The sequence below is a fragment of the Papio anubis genome, chromosome 5, assembly GCF_008728515.1.
Source record: "Papio anubis isolate 15944 chromosome 5, Panubis1.0, whole genome shotgun sequence".
Taxonomy (NCBI): domain Eukaryota; kingdom Metazoa; phylum Chordata; class Mammalia; order Primates; family Cercopithecidae; genus Papio; species Papio anubis.
This window is the reverse complement of record NC_044980.1, coordinates 108,087,775-108,107,616: the sequence shown is the minus strand read 5'-3', so window position 1 is coordinate 108,107,616 and position 19,842 is coordinate 108,087,775. Positions and strand designations below refer to the sequence as shown.

Genomic DNA, 19,842 nt, shown 5'->3' with positions numbered 1-19,842 from the left:
CATTGTTCCTATCACATTGCCTTGTATATAGTATATATACATACCATAAGGATTTATTGAGTAGAATGAATGATACACCATAAGGAAAGATGAGGAAATAGTTTCTTGACTTGGAATATGCCCTAAATGGCATGGAGAAGCCTGCTAGAATTTGAAATAATTTTTACATACCCATATGTAAAGACAGCTCTGTAGCTATTGTGCTGTTTTATTTATTTATTTATTTATTTATACATACCTAGGAAGCACCATGTGCCAGATGCTAACTCATTTAATCTTCGTAACAACACTGTGCAAGAAATACTACCTACCACTTTTTATAGATGAGCAAAATGAGGACAGAGAAGTTTAGTGGCTCATCCAACGCGACACCTAGTAAATGGCAAAGCCAGGATTTGGTCCCAAATAGTCTGGCTTCAGCACTCATGTTCTTAACCACCTTACTCTTAATTCTTCTTCTGATATTTGACCAGATAAAGATCACTTAGAAAGTATTCTAAGCCTAGAAAGAGAATTTGGAAGCAGAAATGAGATGATTAGAGGAAAGGGATGTTGCCCATGAAAATAAAAGAAGCAGGTAGGCCCGGCGTGGTGGCTCACACCTGTAATCCCAGCACTTTGGGAGGCCAAGGTGGGTGAATCATCTGAGGTCAGGAGTTCAAGACCAGCCTGGCCAACATGATGAAACACCATCTGTACTAAAAATACAACAAAATTAGCCGAACATGGTGGCTGGGGCCTATAATCCTGCCTTCTTGGGAGGCTGAGACGGGAGAATCTCTTGAACCTGGGAGGCAGAGGTTGCAGTGAGCTGAGATTGTGCGACTGCACTCCAGCCCGCGCAACAAGAGCGAAACTCCGTCTCAAAAAAAAAAAAAAAAGGTAAAGAGGAGAAGGATAGTTCATGAGTTGTTGTCCTTGTGAACCTGGTGACTAAGAGAGAAAGAGGAAGGCCAAAAGGATAACCCATTATTCACAGTTTTAAGAGACAGTAATTTTTAAAAAACAGAAGTAGAAAAAAATTGCATTGGTTAAAAACAAAACAAAGCTGAAAAACCTAAGCATCCAGCATCCCGCAATCAATATTTTTTCTAGAAAGATGGAATTGATGTATTTGAAAATACTTTTGGCTGTTAAAAAACTTTTTTCTTTTGCTTTCTTTTTTTAAAAAAATCATTTAGTCGATTCAGAGTTGGAAAACTAAAAAGCAGCAAAAAAGGGAGGAAATTTTCAAGTTAAACGAAAAGGCAAACAACACACCTATGCTTTTTCATAATAAACAAGAAGATAATCAAAAGCAAAAAGAAGAACAAAGAAAGAAACAGAAATTGGCAGTTGAAGCTTGGAAGAAACAGAAAAGTATAGAAATGTCAATGAAATATGCTTCCCACTTAAAAGAAGAGGAAGAGAAAGAGAAAAAACGTCAGAAAGAACGCCAGCGCCAGTTTAAGTTAAAATTACTACTAGAAAGTTATACCCAGCAGAAGAAAGAACAGGAAGAATTTTTGAGGCTTGAAAAGGAGATAAGGGAAAAGGCAGAAAAGGCAGAAAAAAGGAAAACTGCTGCTGATGAAATTTCCAGATTTCAAGAAAGAGTGAGTAAATCTATTTCCTGAATAATTTTTAAATGCTACACATGGAGGTATTACTTCCAAATTCAGTTCAGCAAAAATTGAGTACTTGTGTATTGAACCTGTATATAGCATTAGTATACCAAAATGAGTAAGCCGTGCTCCCTAATTTCTAGTAGGTTATAGTCTAGTGGGAAAGATATGTGGAAGTAGGAGATTCCAGCATAATGTGTTAAAGAGTGTGGTGATTGAGGTATGGACAGAGTACTTAGGAGGGAGTATAGGGAGGGACACTACCACAGCTATGAGTGGCAGAGAAAAGGTAATACTTAGGTTGACTCTTGAAGGGAAGGAAAGATGAGATCCTTCCTAGTAGAAGCAACAGCATGAATAGCAGCTTGAAGGAGTGAAACAGTATGGTTTATGATGGAGACTATTAACACTTCAATATTCTTAAGGCATTAGGCAGGAGAGGGGAACCAACAGATGATGAGACTAGAAAGGTAGCCATAGGCAAGGCTGAGTGATTTGTCTTCTTTGCCAAATTGCCCGGCTTTACCATATTGATGACTTGCTTATTTGTTCATTTACCCACCATAATGTAGGCTACATGAGGGCATTAGTGGTGTGTTTGCGTTAGTGGTGTGTTTTTTTGAACATCCCTGTACCCTAGAGTTAGGTGCATTGTAGATACTTGTCTACTTAAAGGAATCGAGATTATTGCTGGGTGGTCAAATTAAAGGTGATTTTAAACAAACATATACAAGAAAAATGGTAATAAAGACACACTGGCAGAATTCATTCCAAAAAGTATTAAGACAAGGAAGGGAACTTTAAAATGAAAAAGCATGCAAATGAGATATAACTTATGAATTGTTATGTGCATCAAAATATATAGCAGCAACATTTGTAAAGCAAAAACTAAGGGAGGTATAAAGAAAAATAACAGACAAAAATACAGACAAAGCACATTAATACTGAAAATTTTAGTTCATTTCTTTTAGCTCATATATAAAAATCTTTCTAAGTAACAAAAGTTCCCATTCCTTCTCATACACCCCCAAAATAAGCAGGACACGTAATAAAAGAAAAAATAAAACCCACAAAACAGAAAATATAAAATAATAAGAGAGATCTGAAATCAGACATACTTGTATTGATGAATGAAAATGGGCTTAACTCACTTATTAAAAGAGAGTTTTAAGTTGAACCTTAAAGTAAAACAAGAGATGCCTAAAATAAAGTAATACAGAAAGGATGCGCATGTGTTAACGTTTATATTCAGAGAAAATAAAGCTCTTAGCCTTTGTTGGAAAGAGTTAATAATGAAGGAATATTGATAGGTAAGGTAATTTAATTTTACTTGTGAACAACTAAATTTTGAACAAATTCTAGTTCAAATGATATCTTAATGCTATGGGTTTTTTTTTTTTTTTTTAAGGATTTACATAAACTTGAATTGAAAATTCTAGATAGACAGGCAAAGGAAGATGAAAAGGCACAAAAACAAAGAAGACTGGCAAAATTAAAAGAAAAGGTACTCTGCACTGAGATTATTTGTATTGTTATTACCCTATTTCCTTGATTTGTAAGGATACTGACATCAAATCTATTTCCTTTATAGCTCATCTTATTTCTATAACATCTACTTTAAATTTCATACTTATTTACATAGTAGCAAGCATAACTTGGTACAATTTAAGAAACCACTATTTGAATTCTGTCATTTTACCTTATGAGCACTGTTTTCTTTCACTCTGAATTGTTGTTCCCCCTACTTGTCGTTTAAAAAATTTTTTCTATATGAACCTCTATTTGAGATAATGGCAGCTATGAGCATTGCCTAATCTCTTGTAGTACTCAGAGCTGAAGATGTTGGTGACCCTCATCGATAAAACAGAAGACTTATTGGTAGTTACTTATCCTAAATTTGTTGTCTGGCTATATCACTAGCATACTTAGCTGCATTGCATTTCTCTCATAATAGAAATAGAAAAATAAGAATAGAATAAAATAATAGAACTAAAATAAACTTACAGTTTATGAAGAGATTGATGTAGTCTAAATTTTCCTTTAGCTATATGAGCCCAATGAGAAGTTCACTGAGGTTATTAATGGTTTTATTAGCCAATATTAACTATGTCTTTTAAAACTGCACTAAGCCTTTTACTTACTTACTAGTACAAACTGAGTTTGTATAATTAACTGGTACTATTTTACTTCTGATTACAGGTTGAAAACAATGTTAGTAGAGATCCCTCTAGGCTTTACAAACCCACGAAAGGTTGGGAAGAACGAACCAAAAAGATAGGACCAACAGGCTCTGGGCCACTTCTACATATCCCACATAGGTAAGAAAGAGAATTGGTGTTCATTTATTAATTTAATTGCTGCATGTTTATATTTTATGCACTTACTGTGTGTAAATTATATTTTTCATATATATATGAAAATATATATATAATGTATAAGTATATATAATATATAAATGTTTTTACCTAAATCTTTTTATATAAATATATAACATATATTTATATATATGTGTATATATAATATATATAAATATACATATTTTTTCATATATATGAAAAAAATATATATACATTTGCCTTTCAGGTCACTTTTATTTAAAAATAAACAGTAGATAAAAGTAAAAGTAGGTCGAGTGCAGTGGCTCATGCCTGTAATCCCAGCACTTTGAGAGGCCAAGGAGGGCGGATCACGAGGTCAGGAGTTTGAGACCAGCCTGGCCAACATAGTGAAACCCCATCTCTACTAAAAATATTTAAAAAATTATCCGGTCATGGTGGTGTGCACCTGGAGTCCCAGCTACTCAGGAGGCTGAGGCAGGAGAATCACTTGAACTTGGGAGGCAGAGGTTATGGTGAGCCGACATTGTGCTACCTGGGTAACAGAGTGAGGCTCCATCTCAAAAAAATAAATAAATCAATAAAGTACAAGTAGTACCCAATGCCCTATTAGATATTACATTCATGTTAGTAGATGCCATTTTCTGCCTTTTTCACATTAATATTTATTTTTATAAGAAAAGTAGTAGTATTGAAAAAGAATGAATGAAAGATTGATAGATTAATAAGTAGATTAACTGATTGGTTTGTCAGTCAATCAGTTTGAGAGCTAGAGCAAGAAATAAAACCTTAATGAGGGTTGTAAACCTACATGCCCATATGAACCAGACAAACAACATGCAGGGTAGGTTATATATATATTTTAAAGTTAGCATTTAATCAGATAGGGTTTTTTTCTTTTTAATTTCCTATATATTTACAATCGCTTTTCTCTTTCTCTCCGTAGGGCTATTCCAACCTGGAGACAAGGAATACAGAGAAGAGTATGAGATAATGAAATTGCTACTCAGTTGATAAGAATGTTAACATACTAAGTTACACCAGGGAGAAAGTGACTAACCATGTTCTTTAAATATAAGTAGCCTAGTCAGATTGATTATTGTGCTATATTGTGAATTGAGAGGTATTAAGTTTCATGAGGCTTTGTCATTAGTATTCCTGCTTCTACCACGAAGGTATTTAATATATGTGTTGGCCTATTATTGATGTAAAAGTTATTTAAATAAGTTAATGTTACAAACATTATTTAATTTAAATACTCAAAACATTTCAAAGAGATTTTGTTTTTGTCATAGCATAGCAAAATAAATTGGAACAATCATACAATGACATTTTTTAAACCAAAATTTTGTAACTTTTTAAACTTGGAGTTAAGTTAGCTTGAGTAACAAAAAGGTAAAGTGGTTTTTGTTTAGAGTTATGAAATGTTAGTACTTTTTCTATGTTTAACAAATTGGCAGTTTGTCAGTTATGACATTTTTGTGTAATAAATATTTTGTATTTGTTTGAAGCATGCTTTGTTTTGTATAGAGAATATTTATTTTAAAAATATGTCTCTCATATACCCTATTAATTGTATTATTGATATAATCTTTTTGGTTTCCTTCAGCAATCCCAAATTTTCCTTCAGCCCTTCTGGATTGCACATATTTATAAAATCTTCGTGTCTTTCACATCTTCCTGGCTAATGCAGTTTTCTTTTCTGCTTCTGTTTGCCTCAAAATAGGAAAATTCTTTGTTCTGAAATATCATCTGAAATAAGCCAGCTTTAGAATACTGTGATTTCTCTTGATAGCACTTAAAATGTTTTAGGTGGGGCATGGTGGCTCATGCCTGTAATCCCAGCACTTTCAGAGGTCAAGGTAGGAGAATTGAGGCCTGGAGTTTGACACTAGCCTGGGCAACACAGGGAGACCCTGTCTCTATGAAAAAAAAATTTAATTAACTGGGTATGGTGACACACACCTGTAGTCCCAGCTACTTGGGAGGATAAGGTAGGAGGATCACTTGAACTCAGGAATTCCAGGTTGCAGTGAGCTACTATGGCACCATTGCACTCCAGCCTGGGTGAGAGAGTGAGACCCTGTCTCTAAAATGAATGAAGGAATGAATGAATAAGATCTTTTAAAGCTGTTAGATTAACATATTTGGTCAAAAGAGTTAGTTCTTAAATTTCTAAACTTTTATACATGAAAACACAATGTAATTGAATACAGTTCAACTTTTTATATTATAAAATATTCCTTTCTAACTTTAATTTGTTCTCATAGGAAAGATACTATATACATAAAAACATAGGAAATTTATTCCTTACGATTTTTGTCTTAGATAATCTTTATCTTTCATGGTTAATGTGATGAATTTAGGTTAAATGACTCAGAAATGTACTGAGTAGTGATCAAAATCTTTTCTTATTTTATAGTTAATATTCAAAGTAGATGGCTTCCAAATTTTAGAAACTGAATTCTGATTTGTACAGTTATTGGGGCAGAATGAGAAAATTGACCTAAAAGATCCTTAAACAGGAGTGCTGGTTTTGTTACTTGTTTTCCAAAACTTTTTTGTAATCATTTGAAGTCATTTAGAGATAAAATATAGAGGCTGGGCGCAGTGGCTCAGGCTGGTAATCCCAGCACTTTGGAAGGCCAAGGTGGGCGTATCACGTGAGGTCAGGAATTCAAGACCAGCCTGGCCAACATGGTAAAACACCATCTCTACTGAAAATACAAAAATTAACCTGGTGTGGTAGTTCACGCCTGTACTCCCAGCTACTTGAGAGGCTGAGGCAGGAGAATCGCCTGGACCTGGAAGGCGGAGGTTGCAGTCAGCTGAGATTGCGCCACTGTACTCCAGCCTGGGCAACAGAGTGAGACTCCATCTCCAAAAATAAATACATAAATAAAATATAGAGCAAGACAAGGGAATTTAAAAGCAGAACTGAGAAGCTACAAGATACAAAAAACGTTTCTTACGTATTGCTTTTTTACGTGTTGCTTTTTGTTGCACGGAAATGCAGCTTTCAAATTCCTGTATCTAAGGTAAGCATTTTGCATGATGTGATTCTTATGGCTTTGTTTTTTGATTTTTTTTTTTAAATAAAGAAAAGTATGGAAGTTCCTCCGAAGAAATCAGTTTTTCTAGCTGAATCTGAAATAAATGATGAATTTATTATATAGATCCTTTACATAAAAGATGTAAGATAAACACAAATATCTTCAGTTACAGAGTTCATAGAAGTTATAGGTTCATAAACTAGATGTCAAATAAACATTTCTTTTACTGGTTTAAAAAGTACGTTAGCTTTTTCTCCGAGAAAACACCAAATCGCGGATGACGCCAGGGCAGCAGGGGGCCTGGGATAGGGAACTGGGGTCGCAGCTGGCCCTGGGATGGGGAACTGGGATCACGGCCATCGAGTGGGTCAGGGCCAGCCACGGAGTTCCCGGAGGCAAGGCCAAGGCCAAGGAGTAGATGCTTGTCATCAAGCTGGGCCGCCTGGTCAAGGACATGAAGATTAAGTCCCTGGAGGCGATCTGTCTCTTCTCCCTACCCATCAAGGAGTCTGTGATCATTGACTTTTTCCTGGGGCCTCTCTCAAGGATGAAGTTTTGAAGACATGCCAGTGCAAAAGCAGACCCGCACCGGCCAATGCACCAGGTTTAAGGTGTTTGTTGCCATCTGGCACAATGGCCACACTGATCTGCGTGTTAAGCTCCAAGGAGGTGGCCACTGCCATCCACGGGGCCATCATCCTGGCCAAGCTCTCCGTTGTGCCCATGTGCAGAGGCTACTGGGGGAACAAGATTGGCAAGCCCCACACCATCCCTTGCAAGGTGACAGGCTGCAATGGCTCTGTGCTGGCCTAGGTCATCCCTGCACCCAGGGGCACTGGCATCATTGGTCCCCATGGCCAAGAAGCTGCTGCTGATGGCTGGTATGGATGACTGCTACACCTCAGTCAAGGGCTGCACTGCCATCCTGCGCAACTTCGCCATGGTCATTTTTGATGCCATCTCTAAGGCCTACAGCAGGCTGACCCCGACCTCTGGAAGGAGACTGTATTCACCAAGTCTCCCTATCAGGAATTCACTGACCACCTCCTCAAGACCCACACCAGAGTCTCTGTGCAGAGGACCCAGGCTCCAGTGGTGGCTACAACATAGGGTTGTACAAGAAAAATAAAGTGAAGTAAGCCTGGAAAAAAAAAAGTACATTAATAAGAAAGATAGAAAAAACACTAAAGAAGAAATGTTATAAAGTACTCATAATTCCAGGGTAACTTTTACAAAAAACATACCTACATATTTTTAAATTGTTACAGTCATATAGTACATATTAATTACTATGCCATAATTGCATTACACATTTTCATACATTTCTATGTAATTCAGACATCATCATGTAGTGGCTAAATAATATTCAATTATATAGATGTTCTATCATTCCCATTCTGTTATGCATATGCCAAAAATCTTACATGGCTAAAATCACTCATGGAAACCTTTTACCAACCCAGGAGGCATTCTATATTATCTCTCAATGAGTCCCACATCGCAAATTTTTCCTCCAGATTTGGATCAGATTGCTAGTCCTTGAACTGAGAATCAGATGAAATATTTGGCTTCCCTAACTTAAGGGCCATGTTTATTAGAATTAATTTTCTGAGAATGTATAGAGTGTCCATAGCTGATTCCAGTAAGTTAAACGTGTATAAGACTCCACATTGAAAATCTTCAGGTATTTGGGGGTATGTGTGCTAAGTGAGAGATCTTAATTGTAATAACAGTGAAAACTCCAGACTGGGCATACCTGATGGGCAAGGACTGTGAGCTCCGTATTTGTAGGAAAGTACCGAGGACAACCTAGTATCCATCTCTGGCTGTTTGTTAATGCAGTATTTTGTAAAGACATGCAGGAATACCTGTGAATAGGTAGTTAATAGTACCAAAAATTACTCAGAGCACTTTGGATTGTTGAATAAGTGTAAGATTATCCCAGCCCACAGAGTATAAGAATTACGTTTTCTAAGAAAGCTAACAAAACTATACCCAAAATTTTATTAGTTAAGTTGATTACAGGTAACCTAGTTTAGTTCTATTATTGGGTGGATCCCCCCACCCCGCTACCCAGGAATGCCTCATGAACATTTAAAGGGCATAGTATAATGGCTAAAACAACTTAAATCCCTATTTTGGGGGGGGGGGGGGAACTAGAGGCACGTTTAATTTTTTTAGAATGCAGGTAATTGGAGAAGATGTTGGGCTTATTTTGCTGTTGCAGATTGATGCACCATTGATTCTTGATAACACGTTGACTCAAGGAAAGTAAAATCTAGGATTTGTAAAAGCATGACGCAAGCAGTCACACATAGATATGAATATGCATGTTGTATATGTTTGGGGGCATTATATACAAATTTTTAAGTGATTTCTGGTATCCAGAAAGGATTAGGATTAGGAAAGTCTCTGAACTTTCGTAGTGTCAATAAACATTTATCTCCACTGTTTTGTTTTTGCTTTTTGTTTCGTTTCCCTAACCGTTCAGCTTAAAACTGGCCCTCCAAAAATGAATCTGTTAGCAAGTTAATAGTGATCCATCCCCGTTTTCAGATATACCATCCTCAGGTTCTACAGAGCCAGCATTGTCTCAAAGCGAACTTGATGCTTTTGACCTTGGGCTTCCCAAGATAAATATTCTGACGGAGGGATTTGTGGACTGGATTTTCACAAGCCTGCGAGGTGTTTACAAGCCTCGAGGGCTTTGGGTAGAAATGGCTGGGTCATGCTCTAGCTAAGGAGATATCGGAGAGAGGAAGTGCTGCACAAGACCCAGATGAGCGGTTTCAAATACTGGGTTAGTCTGCTGCGAGCGCAGGTCCCCTAACCCGGCACCTCCGGGTCAGCCCAGGAGGGTTCTTTCATTCCGCGCGCCAACTGATTCCGGGTCGCGGCGGACGTCGCTTCCGGAGCAGCATGGCGGCCACTGAGGACGAGAGGCTAGCAGGGAGCGGTGAGGGGGAGCGGCTGGATTTCTTGCGGGATCGGCACGTGCGATTTTTCCAGCGCTGCCTCCAGGTTTTGCCGGAGCGCTATTCTTCGCTTGAGACAAGCAGGTAACTGGTGGCACAGTCAGCCAGGCTGGCACAAGGCCCGGGCCCCAGCGGAAAGGCGCGGCGGAGTTGGACCGCAAACTGGGCGCCCGAAGGGGACTGCGCCGCCGCCCACCTGGCACTGACTGGTTTCAAGCGGGCTTGAGGTTACTCTCACTCCCCCGCCGTACGGTGGGAAGGTCTGGAAGGCTGTACATCCAGGGCTGTAGAATCTCCAGTTTCCGCCGTTTTCACTTCTCATTATTTTCTGGCAACTCTGAGCTTCTTTTTTACTCCTTCCCATAGCCTGTCGCTTTGCCTCATTACTTCCGAATGTGAAAGGAAAAGGACAAAGTTTGTCGTCGTATTTTTAGATGAATACTCCTATGCATCTCTGTCCTCTGTAAAGTCATTAACTCTTAATAGAGTGTCTGTATGGTGTTTTATACGTAGGAGCGGCAGAGAACCTCTAAGGTCTTAGAAACTTCATGGGAACTATAAATCTAATGGTAGGCGAAAGAGGTGCGGTGTTGCGTGAAGCAGCCTGTTCAAAGTATTGCAATAGCTGAAGAGTGTGATGCAGCAGAGGCTAAGCGATTTCATTTACAGTAGAAGCCGGGGCTGAGAAGAAAGGAGAAGGCGATCTTTGCTCCGCAATGCTGTGTTTTGAAGTGAGGCTCAAAAGCTGCTTGAGACTGGATGGGAGGAAAGAGCAGATTGTTTTTGCTGTGTTCTCTCCCCACGTTTTCTAAATTCTGAGTTACTGGTGTATTTTGAACACTATATGACTGGATCAGTTTGGGGAGCTTTGCAGATTACTTCTGCACACTTGGTCAAGAACTATATTATGGTAGGTGCTAGAGTACAGCTGAACAAGACAAGCATTTGTATAGATTTCTGTGCTATATGTTAGTGTAGGGTTCATAAGAGTATATAGACAGGCATGTACATAATCCAGATTTCTTTAGAGAGGCCTTCCTTAAACACCCTTCCCAAAGGGACCACTTCCAAGACCACCTTAAACATTATGTATTTATTGGTTTATTTGTTTAATATCTTTCTATTACACTGGATTATAAACTTCACAAAGGTAACATTTTTGTCTATCTTGTTTACCTCTATACTTAGGACTAGGCTGCCCTGTCCAATCTGGTGGCCACTAGCCACATTTGGCTATTTCGATTTGAATTAATTAAATAAAATTAAAAATTAAGTTATTCTGTTTGCAGTAGCCACCACCCTTCAAGTGCTCAGTTGCCATATTGGCCAGTGGCAGTTGTTTCTATTTCAACATTTGCAACATCTTAGTTTACACTAGGTCCTTAAATAGTACCTGGTATATGAGAAGCACTAAGAAATATTTGTTGAATAATGTGACCTGAGCCCTGAAGGATGAACAGATTCTTACAAAAGAGTGAAACGTGTGTATTCCTTCCTTCTCCCATAGTTGTTGGTAGATTAGCAGAGCCCATACCTTCACTGAAAGATTCAGATTTCCATACCGAAAGATTATGATTGTAGTGATATGAGATGTTTTAAAATGTTGATAAATCATTTATATCTTAATGGGGATTAATTTTATGTGATTCAAAGCGTTTGTATAAAAAGTCTTCCATCCTGTTTTTGTTATTGATACATAATATGCGTATTTATCATATACATACACTGTTTGGATACATGCAGTGTATAAGTCTTGTGAGCTGATTAAATTGTGATTGTTAAACAGTTGAACTTTGCTTGCAGCTATCACTGTAAGTCTGTGATTGCATTTTCAAAGTGCGAATGTGTTTGGCCTGTTCTATAAAATTCCAGCTTGGACAAATCCATATAGAATAAATGTACTTTGGCATTAAACTGTGTAATTCCGTTCACAGCATAAGTAAAACAGCACAAATTTCTGACTTATTTAACTTCGGTATAAGCATAGGGTCGACACCAAGTGTTCCATATTAGGTAACAGATATATAACACCTTAGTGCATTGGTTAAGCAATATTATATCTTTTTTGTCTAATGTTCGTCACATGAATAGAATTTTTACGTCATTTTGGTTTTCTTATAGCCCACATAACTGCATTTAAGATAACTGCATATATCGGTTTCTGTAGTGTTTTTTAAGTTTTTCTCTTTCCTAACTCACAGACTTTATTTTCTTTAGCACTAAGTTCTTTTGTGGTGCATGTGATTCATAACTGACTTTAAAATGCTTGTGAAGAAACTCCAGCCTTTTCAGCAAAGGTGACTGGTCACAAAGTTTCTGCTGATTTTTAAGACAAAACAATACATTGGGCAAGCCACAAGTCTTACCTAGTTAATTTCCACAGTCATTCATAGAGTGCCTCCCCGTGTGTCTAGGTACAGGGATACAGTGTTAAACCAATGATTCAAGTGTTCCTCTGTTCATTTGTTTTTACCAATAGGTATGAAAAAGCTGACTTTTGAGAAGGCTAATATTAGACTGGATATTTAGACACTTATTTTCTGATTCACCATTTCGGCAAAATTACTCTTATTTTCCTGTTTCTTTTAGCCTGACCAACAGGAATAATTTTTACTTTTCTAGTGACGATAACTTTATGAAAATAAAAAGTGTATTGTCTGTTGTTTCATCAGAGATTTTTCTTTTATATTGACTTCTTAAAATCATAGTTACTAGTTTAGAACTCAAGTGAATATTATATCTTGCATTGGGAGCTTTATCAATCACCAGGTTTCTTTTATAAGTAGTTTAGGGAGTTTAGTGTGGTTTATGAGTTATTGTTGCCATATGTATTTGGGTAATAGGAATTAGAGTAGTCCTTTTTATTAAGGAACAAATTAGTGACAATTTTCTGTTATTTTTACAGTCAGCTGTTCTAGAAGAAGGGTTTAAGCAGTTACCTTTTATTTCACAAGGCATTTACAATCTAGCTAGTCTTCGTATTCTCATGTCCCTCTATTTTCCCCTATGTATCCTGTGTTGTAACCGCTCTGCTGCCTCCCATTCTGCAACTACTTTGTTCTTTCATTTCCTCGCTTTTTTTTTTTTTTTTTTTGAGACAGAGTCTCACTCTGTCGCCAGGCTGGAGTGCAGTGGTGCCGTCTCTCCTTACTGCAACCTCCGCCTCCTGGGACAAGTGATTCTCCTGCCTGATCAGCCTCCCAAGTAGCTGGGACTACAGGTGTGTGCCACCACGCTCAGCTAATTTTTTGTATTTTGAGTGGAGACGGGGTTTCACCATGTTGGCCAGGATGGTCTGGGTCTCTTGACCTTGTGATCCACCCGCCGCAGTCTCCCAAAGTGCTGGGATTACAGGCATGAGCCACTGCGCCCGTTGTCTTAAATATATCACAGTCTAGCAGTACATCTTTGAAAGTGTAGTGGTCGGAGGCTCTAAGTAATGACTTGTATGTACTTATAAAAATGCACATACCTGGGCCCCTTCCCAGACCTTCACTGGATTCTGTATGGGCCTTGGGAGTCTGCATTATAACAAGCATCTCAGGTGGTTCTAATGCAGGCTAAAGTTAGAGACTGTTTGCCTTATAGTAGAAACAAATACGCAGTTATTACAGCAGTGATTCCCAACTGTAATGGGCATGTGAATCACTTGGGGATCTTGTTAAAATGCAGATTCTGACTGCATAAGCCTGCGTCATTGTATTTTTAGATGAATACTCCTGTGCATCCCTGTCCTCTGTAAAGTTATTGACTTTTAATGGAGTGTCTGTATGGTGTTTTATGTGTAGGAGCAGCAGAGAACCTCTAAGGTCTTAGAAATTTACTTTATGGGAACTATAAATCTAATGGTAGGCAAAAGAGGTGCAGTGTTGCATGAAGCAGTCTGTTAAAGTATATTGCAGTAGCTGAGGAGTGTGATGCTGAATGTGAGCTGAAGATGCTGCATTTCTGACAAGTGCCCAGATGATTCTGATATGGCTAATCCCCTGACTACACAAAATGATTGTGATATTCTGAGGGCATTCTGAAAGTACCTAAGTAGCTCAGCCTGAAGAGAGACAGGGACTAGAGAAGGCTTCTTGGAAGAAGTAACCGCAAAGCTAAATCTTAAAGAATGTGTTCCAGTGTTTTGTTGTTGTTGCAAATGGACAATAAGAAGAATAAAGCTGGAGAAGTGAGTGTTGAGCAGAAAACTTCACTTAGTTCTCTAGTAGTGGTTCAAAATGTAAAGGGATGTGATAGGAATGTAATCTAAAGAGGTAGGCATGCATCAGATCATGGAAAACTTTGTGTGCTTATCTAGAAACATGAGTTGGATATCATGTAAGTGACAGGAATAGTCGTTTGTATAGCCATATATCACATGGTACAGGACCAGAACCAAGGAGACCGATGAGGCCACTGATGTGGTAGTCCAGGAGAGAGATGCTGAGGCAGTGAAGTAGGGCTAGAGAAGAGGGGATGAAGAAGAAGGAGGAGTCCCAGGATTCTTGAATTGAAACTACCATCTGGTCTGGAGAATAAAAGGCAAAAGGAGCCAGTTGAGAAAGGAAGAAGATGATTTCTATAATAGCACTTAACATGTAACCTCCCTAAGGTTAGAAGCTTTATTCATTTTTGTCGTGACATCTAATCTCTAGTAGGTGTTCAGTAGATGTTTCTTACTGAAAAATTATGGTAGTACAAAAACTATTTTACAAGTTAAATAATTTCACAGATATGTGACTGTACTTAAAAGTATTTACCAGATGAATCAGCCATTGAAAAACAATTGTAAATGAAGAAAAATGCTTCAAATTCCAGAATTCGTGCAGTCTTTCAGTCATTTGTTTGGAAGTATTATGGCAGCATCTATGTGCTAGTATTTTAACTTCATGATTAAGTCTAATATATCCTCTAAGGCTCTCTCTTCACTGACATGGTTATCAATTTTATTTGTGTTATTTCTTAATGTAGATGCTTGTTTATAATTTTAGAACTCTGCAATATGATGTAGCCATAGGCCCATCTGGTATCTAGGCATGAATGTAGTCCATTGTTTAAGACACTTGGAGAGACTGGGAAAGGAAGGGGTTGCACCAGAAGGACAAGCGATCCAAAGTTTGGGAATCTAGTCAACTGTCATAAACTAGTGTTTTCAATATATTCCTTAAATCAGTATGACTAAGTTCTTTTTTCCACTATCCAGACTATAGACTGTTTTTCATTCTTTTTTTTTTTTTTTTGTGACGGTGTTTCGCTGTTGTTGCCCAGGCTGGTGTGCTATGACACGATCTCAGCTCACTGCAACCTCAACTCACTGTAACCTCCACTTGCTAAGTTCAAGTGAGTCTCCCACCTCAGCCTCCCTAGTAGCTGAGATTACAGGCACCCGCCACCACGCCTCGCTGACTTTTTGTTTTTTTAATGGAGATGGAGTTTCACCATGTTGGCCAAGCTTGTCTAGAATTCCTGACCTCAGTTGATCCGCCCACCTTGACCTCCCAAAGTGCTGGGATTACAGGAGTGAGCCACCGCGCCCAGCTTTCTTGTTGTTCTTATTTTATCTTTGGGGTATATGTGTTCTTAAGCCTGGAATATTTGACATCTTTTGAAGACACTTAGGTTAACCCTCTTGTCTGTGAATTGATTCTTTGGTAAAGCAACTTGATTGGGGGTTGGGGGATGTTAGTTTTTCATCCTTGTAAGATAAACTTCTTATACATATTGTTCAGAGTGGTAGAAGAGGGGTGAACAGAAAGATATTGCTTGCTTATTTCTACTTCTTAGGCTGCAGACTCAGATTGAGTTCTAGGGAAAAGAAGAAAGAAAGAGAATAAACAGATATTTCTGAAAGAAGTAATAAAGTAAAAATAACTTCACTGGCTTGATTTTAGGTGCATGTGTTCGCACAGTTACCCCTCTGTACACCTGTGCTGAGTCAGGTTGCCCAGCAGTTTATTCCCAAGTAGAAGTCATCTAGGAACCATAAAACCCTACATTATATTATTTCTCTCAGAGGCCCATAGCCCAAAATTCCTTTGTGTTTTTTGTGGCTTGTTTTAATTCTCTTTCTTTCAGTTTTAGGACTACTTGAGAATTCTGGTGTGATCGGAAGGGGAATGGTTTCCCAGACTATTTTAAAGGGAGGTCAGATATTTGCCCCAAAGTGACTTATTGGTTCTTTCTGCCAAGCGTTTCTGATGGGACCTCTCTTTATAAACATAAGCCATTCACCATAACTCTGTTAATCTCATAAACCTTATGGTCTCAACCTAAGTCTTCATCTATGAGTTGAAAATGCTGAACTTTCAGGAGCCTGTAATAATTAAGTATGCAAGATTTTAAAATACCATCACATGGCTGATTTTTTGTATTTGGTACTTACATATAAATAGTGCGTTCATATCCAGGAGCAAGTAACATGACAAACAGATCATTCAGATAACATATACAGATAAGAGTATGACTTGAAAGCAGGTTTTCTCAACCTCAGCACTATTGACATTTTAGATGAGATAATTCTTGGTTGTATGATGGGCCTGTCCTGTGTGTTGTAGACATTTAGCAGCAGCCCTGGCTTTTACCCACTTGATGCCAGTAACTCCCTTCTCCACTGTGACAACCAAGAATGTTTGATTCTGATGTGTTAACATTAGGGGCAGTGTTCCCAGTAGAGAACCACTGTTCTAGAACAGTGCTTCTGAAACCTGCCTGCACATTAAAATTACCGGGGAAATTAAATACAAAAACAAACCCAAAGGGCCCAGACCCCACCTTACACCCATAGATTTGATTGTGAAGTAGGACCTTGATCTCTATGTTATATTTGTAGTGTTTTGGTCGTTTTTAAGCAGATTCTAATGAGCAGCCAGGTTTGAGAAGCACCCCTGTGGAGAACACCATTTTGGGACCTAGACTTCTTGAGTAGTTTTGATTGTCCAGTGTTGAAATTTCAGGTAAATTACTTGAGTTTTTTGGATTTTATTTTCTTCAGTTAGAAAATTAAAGAGATGGACTAGATCATTTCTGAATTTGTTAATTTAGAAAAAAATCCCACCTTGTTTTTATAGCCTTTTGCATAAATTCTCTAACTACATCGCTTTTACTGACAGGAAGATCTTTGTTTTATCCACTATCCGACCTCAAGTCCTTCATGTTTTCCTCCACTTTTGTCTCTGTCTTCTTTTTGTCCTTTTCCTTAATAACGCTTTAATAAACTACATTAGTAGATGCTAATTGTACCTGACTATAAAGATAATCATTCACTTTATATGTTACATCAAAACCAAAAACCCTGTTAGAGCTCTCCAGGAGGGTTAGATATAGTATTGCAGAGCCTTTATTAGTTCAGTAAATATTTGAGTGCATACAAACAAAGTGGACCTTATCTCATGAGACATAATTACCACCAAGGGCAGTGATTTTCAAACTTTGTTGCTATTATGTAGAGGTTTTTCCCATGTCTAAAGTATCATTGTGTTTGGAGAAGCACATTCCTCTGGGGAAAATGGTTACAACCGAGAGTCTATAGAAAAGGCCTATAGTGTTATAGAGTGTAATTAGATCCTAAAGTCATTGTTACTCCTGTCCCTCCAAATTATGGCAGACCAATGATAATGGCTTCCATTTATTGAGTGCTTATTGTGAGCAGGTAAGCACAATAACTGTATAAAGTATAGTAATGATTAAAATAATTATCAGAAGCTGATTAGAAAAATTTAGGTATCCTGCCCAGAGTCGTGTGGTCAGTCTAGTGAAATTGGCCAACTTGGAATTTGAACCCAGGTCATTTGACTGCAGAGTATGAGCTTTGAACTACTGTGCGACACTGCTTTCCACATAAAGGAGTTCCACTGCCCTTAATATAATCCTGATCTTACCTAGATAAATTATCTTTCTAATTCAGATAGATCTCAGTGTGCTGTTAGGATTAAACTGAGATAATATATGAGAAATGTCCCAGCTCTTTGACTAATACATAGTAATAGTCTCTCAATAATATGTTTCCCAAATATTTATTGTTCTTAAGTGTACCCAAATCTCTTTAGTTTTAGTTTTTGTCCTTAAGCTTTGGTTGGAATTAAATTACTTTCTGATATCTCCTCCTGTTATCTGATGGTTGCTAGTCTTTTTCCACCAGGGATCAGAGAGATAATTATGCCCTAAAAAAAAAAAAAAAGAAAGAAAGAAAGAAATCACTATTTTCTCATTTCTCCTAAAGTTGGTACAGATTAAACATCCCTAATCGAAAACTCTGAGAGGCTCCAAAATCAGAAATGATTTGAGCACTGACATGATGCTACAAGTGAAAAATTCCACACATAAGTACTGAACACAAACTTTGTTTCATGCACAAAATTATTAAACTATTATATAAAATAAGCTTCATGTGTGTAAGATGTATATGAAATTTAAATGAATTTCATATTTAGACTTGGGTCCTGTCCCAGTGGGATATCATCTCATTATGTATATGCAAATATTCTAAAATTTAAAAAAATCTGAAATCTGAAACAGTTCTGGTCCCAAGCAATTCAGATAAGGGATACTCAACCTGTAGTACTATTCTGTCTATCTATAGATAATACTATTCTAGATGCATAGGAGAGAAGTAAATTTGTTACATACAGTGGATACCTCAGGGCATTAAGGCTTCATTCTTTCTTAAAATCTTCATTGAAAAGGTTACAGAATACATCAGGTAGCTCTGCTGTAAAATTTTAGACCAGATAATTTGAAATATTAATTTATTACTATTAGTCATATGAATTGTTATGGAAGTGATATAACAGTACTCAAGCTATACTAGAGACTGCTTCTCAACATGAAAAGAATTATATATAACAGATTCTTTGTGTTCAGAGCAATCAGTAAGATACTGATTTTTATATGAAAGCATAGGTTTAGATTTCCAATTTATAGTGTACAGTCTTAGAGGGGGAAGGTTTTGCTCTATAGTTTTTCATTCCACCAAAGAGTGCTCCTCTCTGGGAAAATAGACTGTAAGTACATTTGTATTTTTTTTAAATGTTTCGTATTTCTCAAAACTTATTATAAATCTTTTCCCAAGGAGTCATATTATTTGTTAACAGCTTTGAATTAAGATACTGTTCTCATATTCCTCCAGAATTTAATATAAGCTATAAGTATAATTGATCCTGACAAATTAGTGAAAATTGACATTTTCATGTATTTCTAAGCCCTGTACTATTTGTACTGATTAGTTGTAGAGAATCCTTTTTTAAATCTACTTTAGCCTTCAGTTTGCTGATATTCTGGCTTTAGTGGGTCATGTTTGTGTCAGTGGGATAGGACTGGTTTCTTAACTCCCAAATGTCCCCTTTTGAAAAATTGAAACAAAGGCTTGACTGATAATATTAAGTTACAAGAATATTATATATACACACACACATATATATATATGCTTTTGTAAGGTGGAAGTATTGTTTAAATATTGGAAAATTAGAATGATTTTATTATTTTTCTAGACCAGAAAGACTTCAGACTTAAGTGGTTTGATAGTTAAGATGGAATTTTACATTTTTTTCTTTTAGGTTGACGATTGCGTTTTTTGCACTCTCCGGGCTGGATATGTTGGATTCCTTAGATGTGGTGAACAAAGATGATATAATAGAGTGGATTTACTCCCTGCAGGTCCTTCCCACAGAAGACAGTGAGTGAGTTTTTAGCATTTTATTTTTAGTGTGACCAGGTGTACCTGACATAACATGCGTTGGACTAGAAAATCTTAGTACTTACTTGTATACTGTTAACATATTTTATTTATCTGTGATTTCCTTGTAATGCAGCATTGCCATTCTGTTGAAATATAGTACTTAACAAATCTGATCATAATCTCTTAAGAAAACAATTTAGAATTATCTGGAATTTA

The 19,842-nt window shown here is 37.3% G+C and overlaps 2 protein-coding genes and 1 pseudogene across 5 annotated transcripts in view; all 3 read left to right on the top strand.

The window, feature by feature from the left end:
- The window catches only part of CCDC112 (coiled-coil domain containing 112), a 29,732-nt gene extending 24,282 nt beyond the window's left edge, over positions 1-5,450 (top strand). For all 4 annotated transcript variants that reach the window (XM_003900008.3, XM_003900009.5, XM_009208910.4 and 1 more), the window contains 4 exons: positions 1,182-1,595; positions 3,013-3,108; positions 3,804-3,922; positions 4,887-5,450. In XM_003900008.3, the coding sequence (XP_003900057.1) occupies positions 1,182-1,595; positions 3,013-3,108; positions 3,804-3,922; positions 4,887-4,929 (672 nt within the window). In that variant the 3' untranslated portion in view covers positions 4,930-5,450. The remainder of the gene's footprint in view (positions 1-1,181; positions 1,596-3,012; positions 3,109-3,803; positions 3,923-4,886) is intronic.
- Positions 5,451-6,778: 1,328 nt separating this feature from the next.
- On the top strand, positions 6,779-8,164 carry LOC110743516 (annotated as a pseudogene).
- Positions 8,165-9,878: 1,714 nt separating this feature from the next.
- The window catches only part of PGGT1B (protein geranylgeranyltransferase type I subunit beta), a 56,308-nt gene continuing 46,344 nt past the window's right edge, over positions 9,879-19,842 (top strand). The window contains exons 1-2 of the mRNA XM_003900006.5: positions 9,879-10,052; positions 19,505-19,623. Of these exons, the coding sequence (XP_003900055.1) occupies positions 9,913-10,052; positions 19,505-19,623 (259 nt within the window). The 5' untranslated portion in view covers positions 9,879-9,912. The remainder of the gene's footprint in view (positions 10,053-19,504; positions 19,624-19,842) is intronic.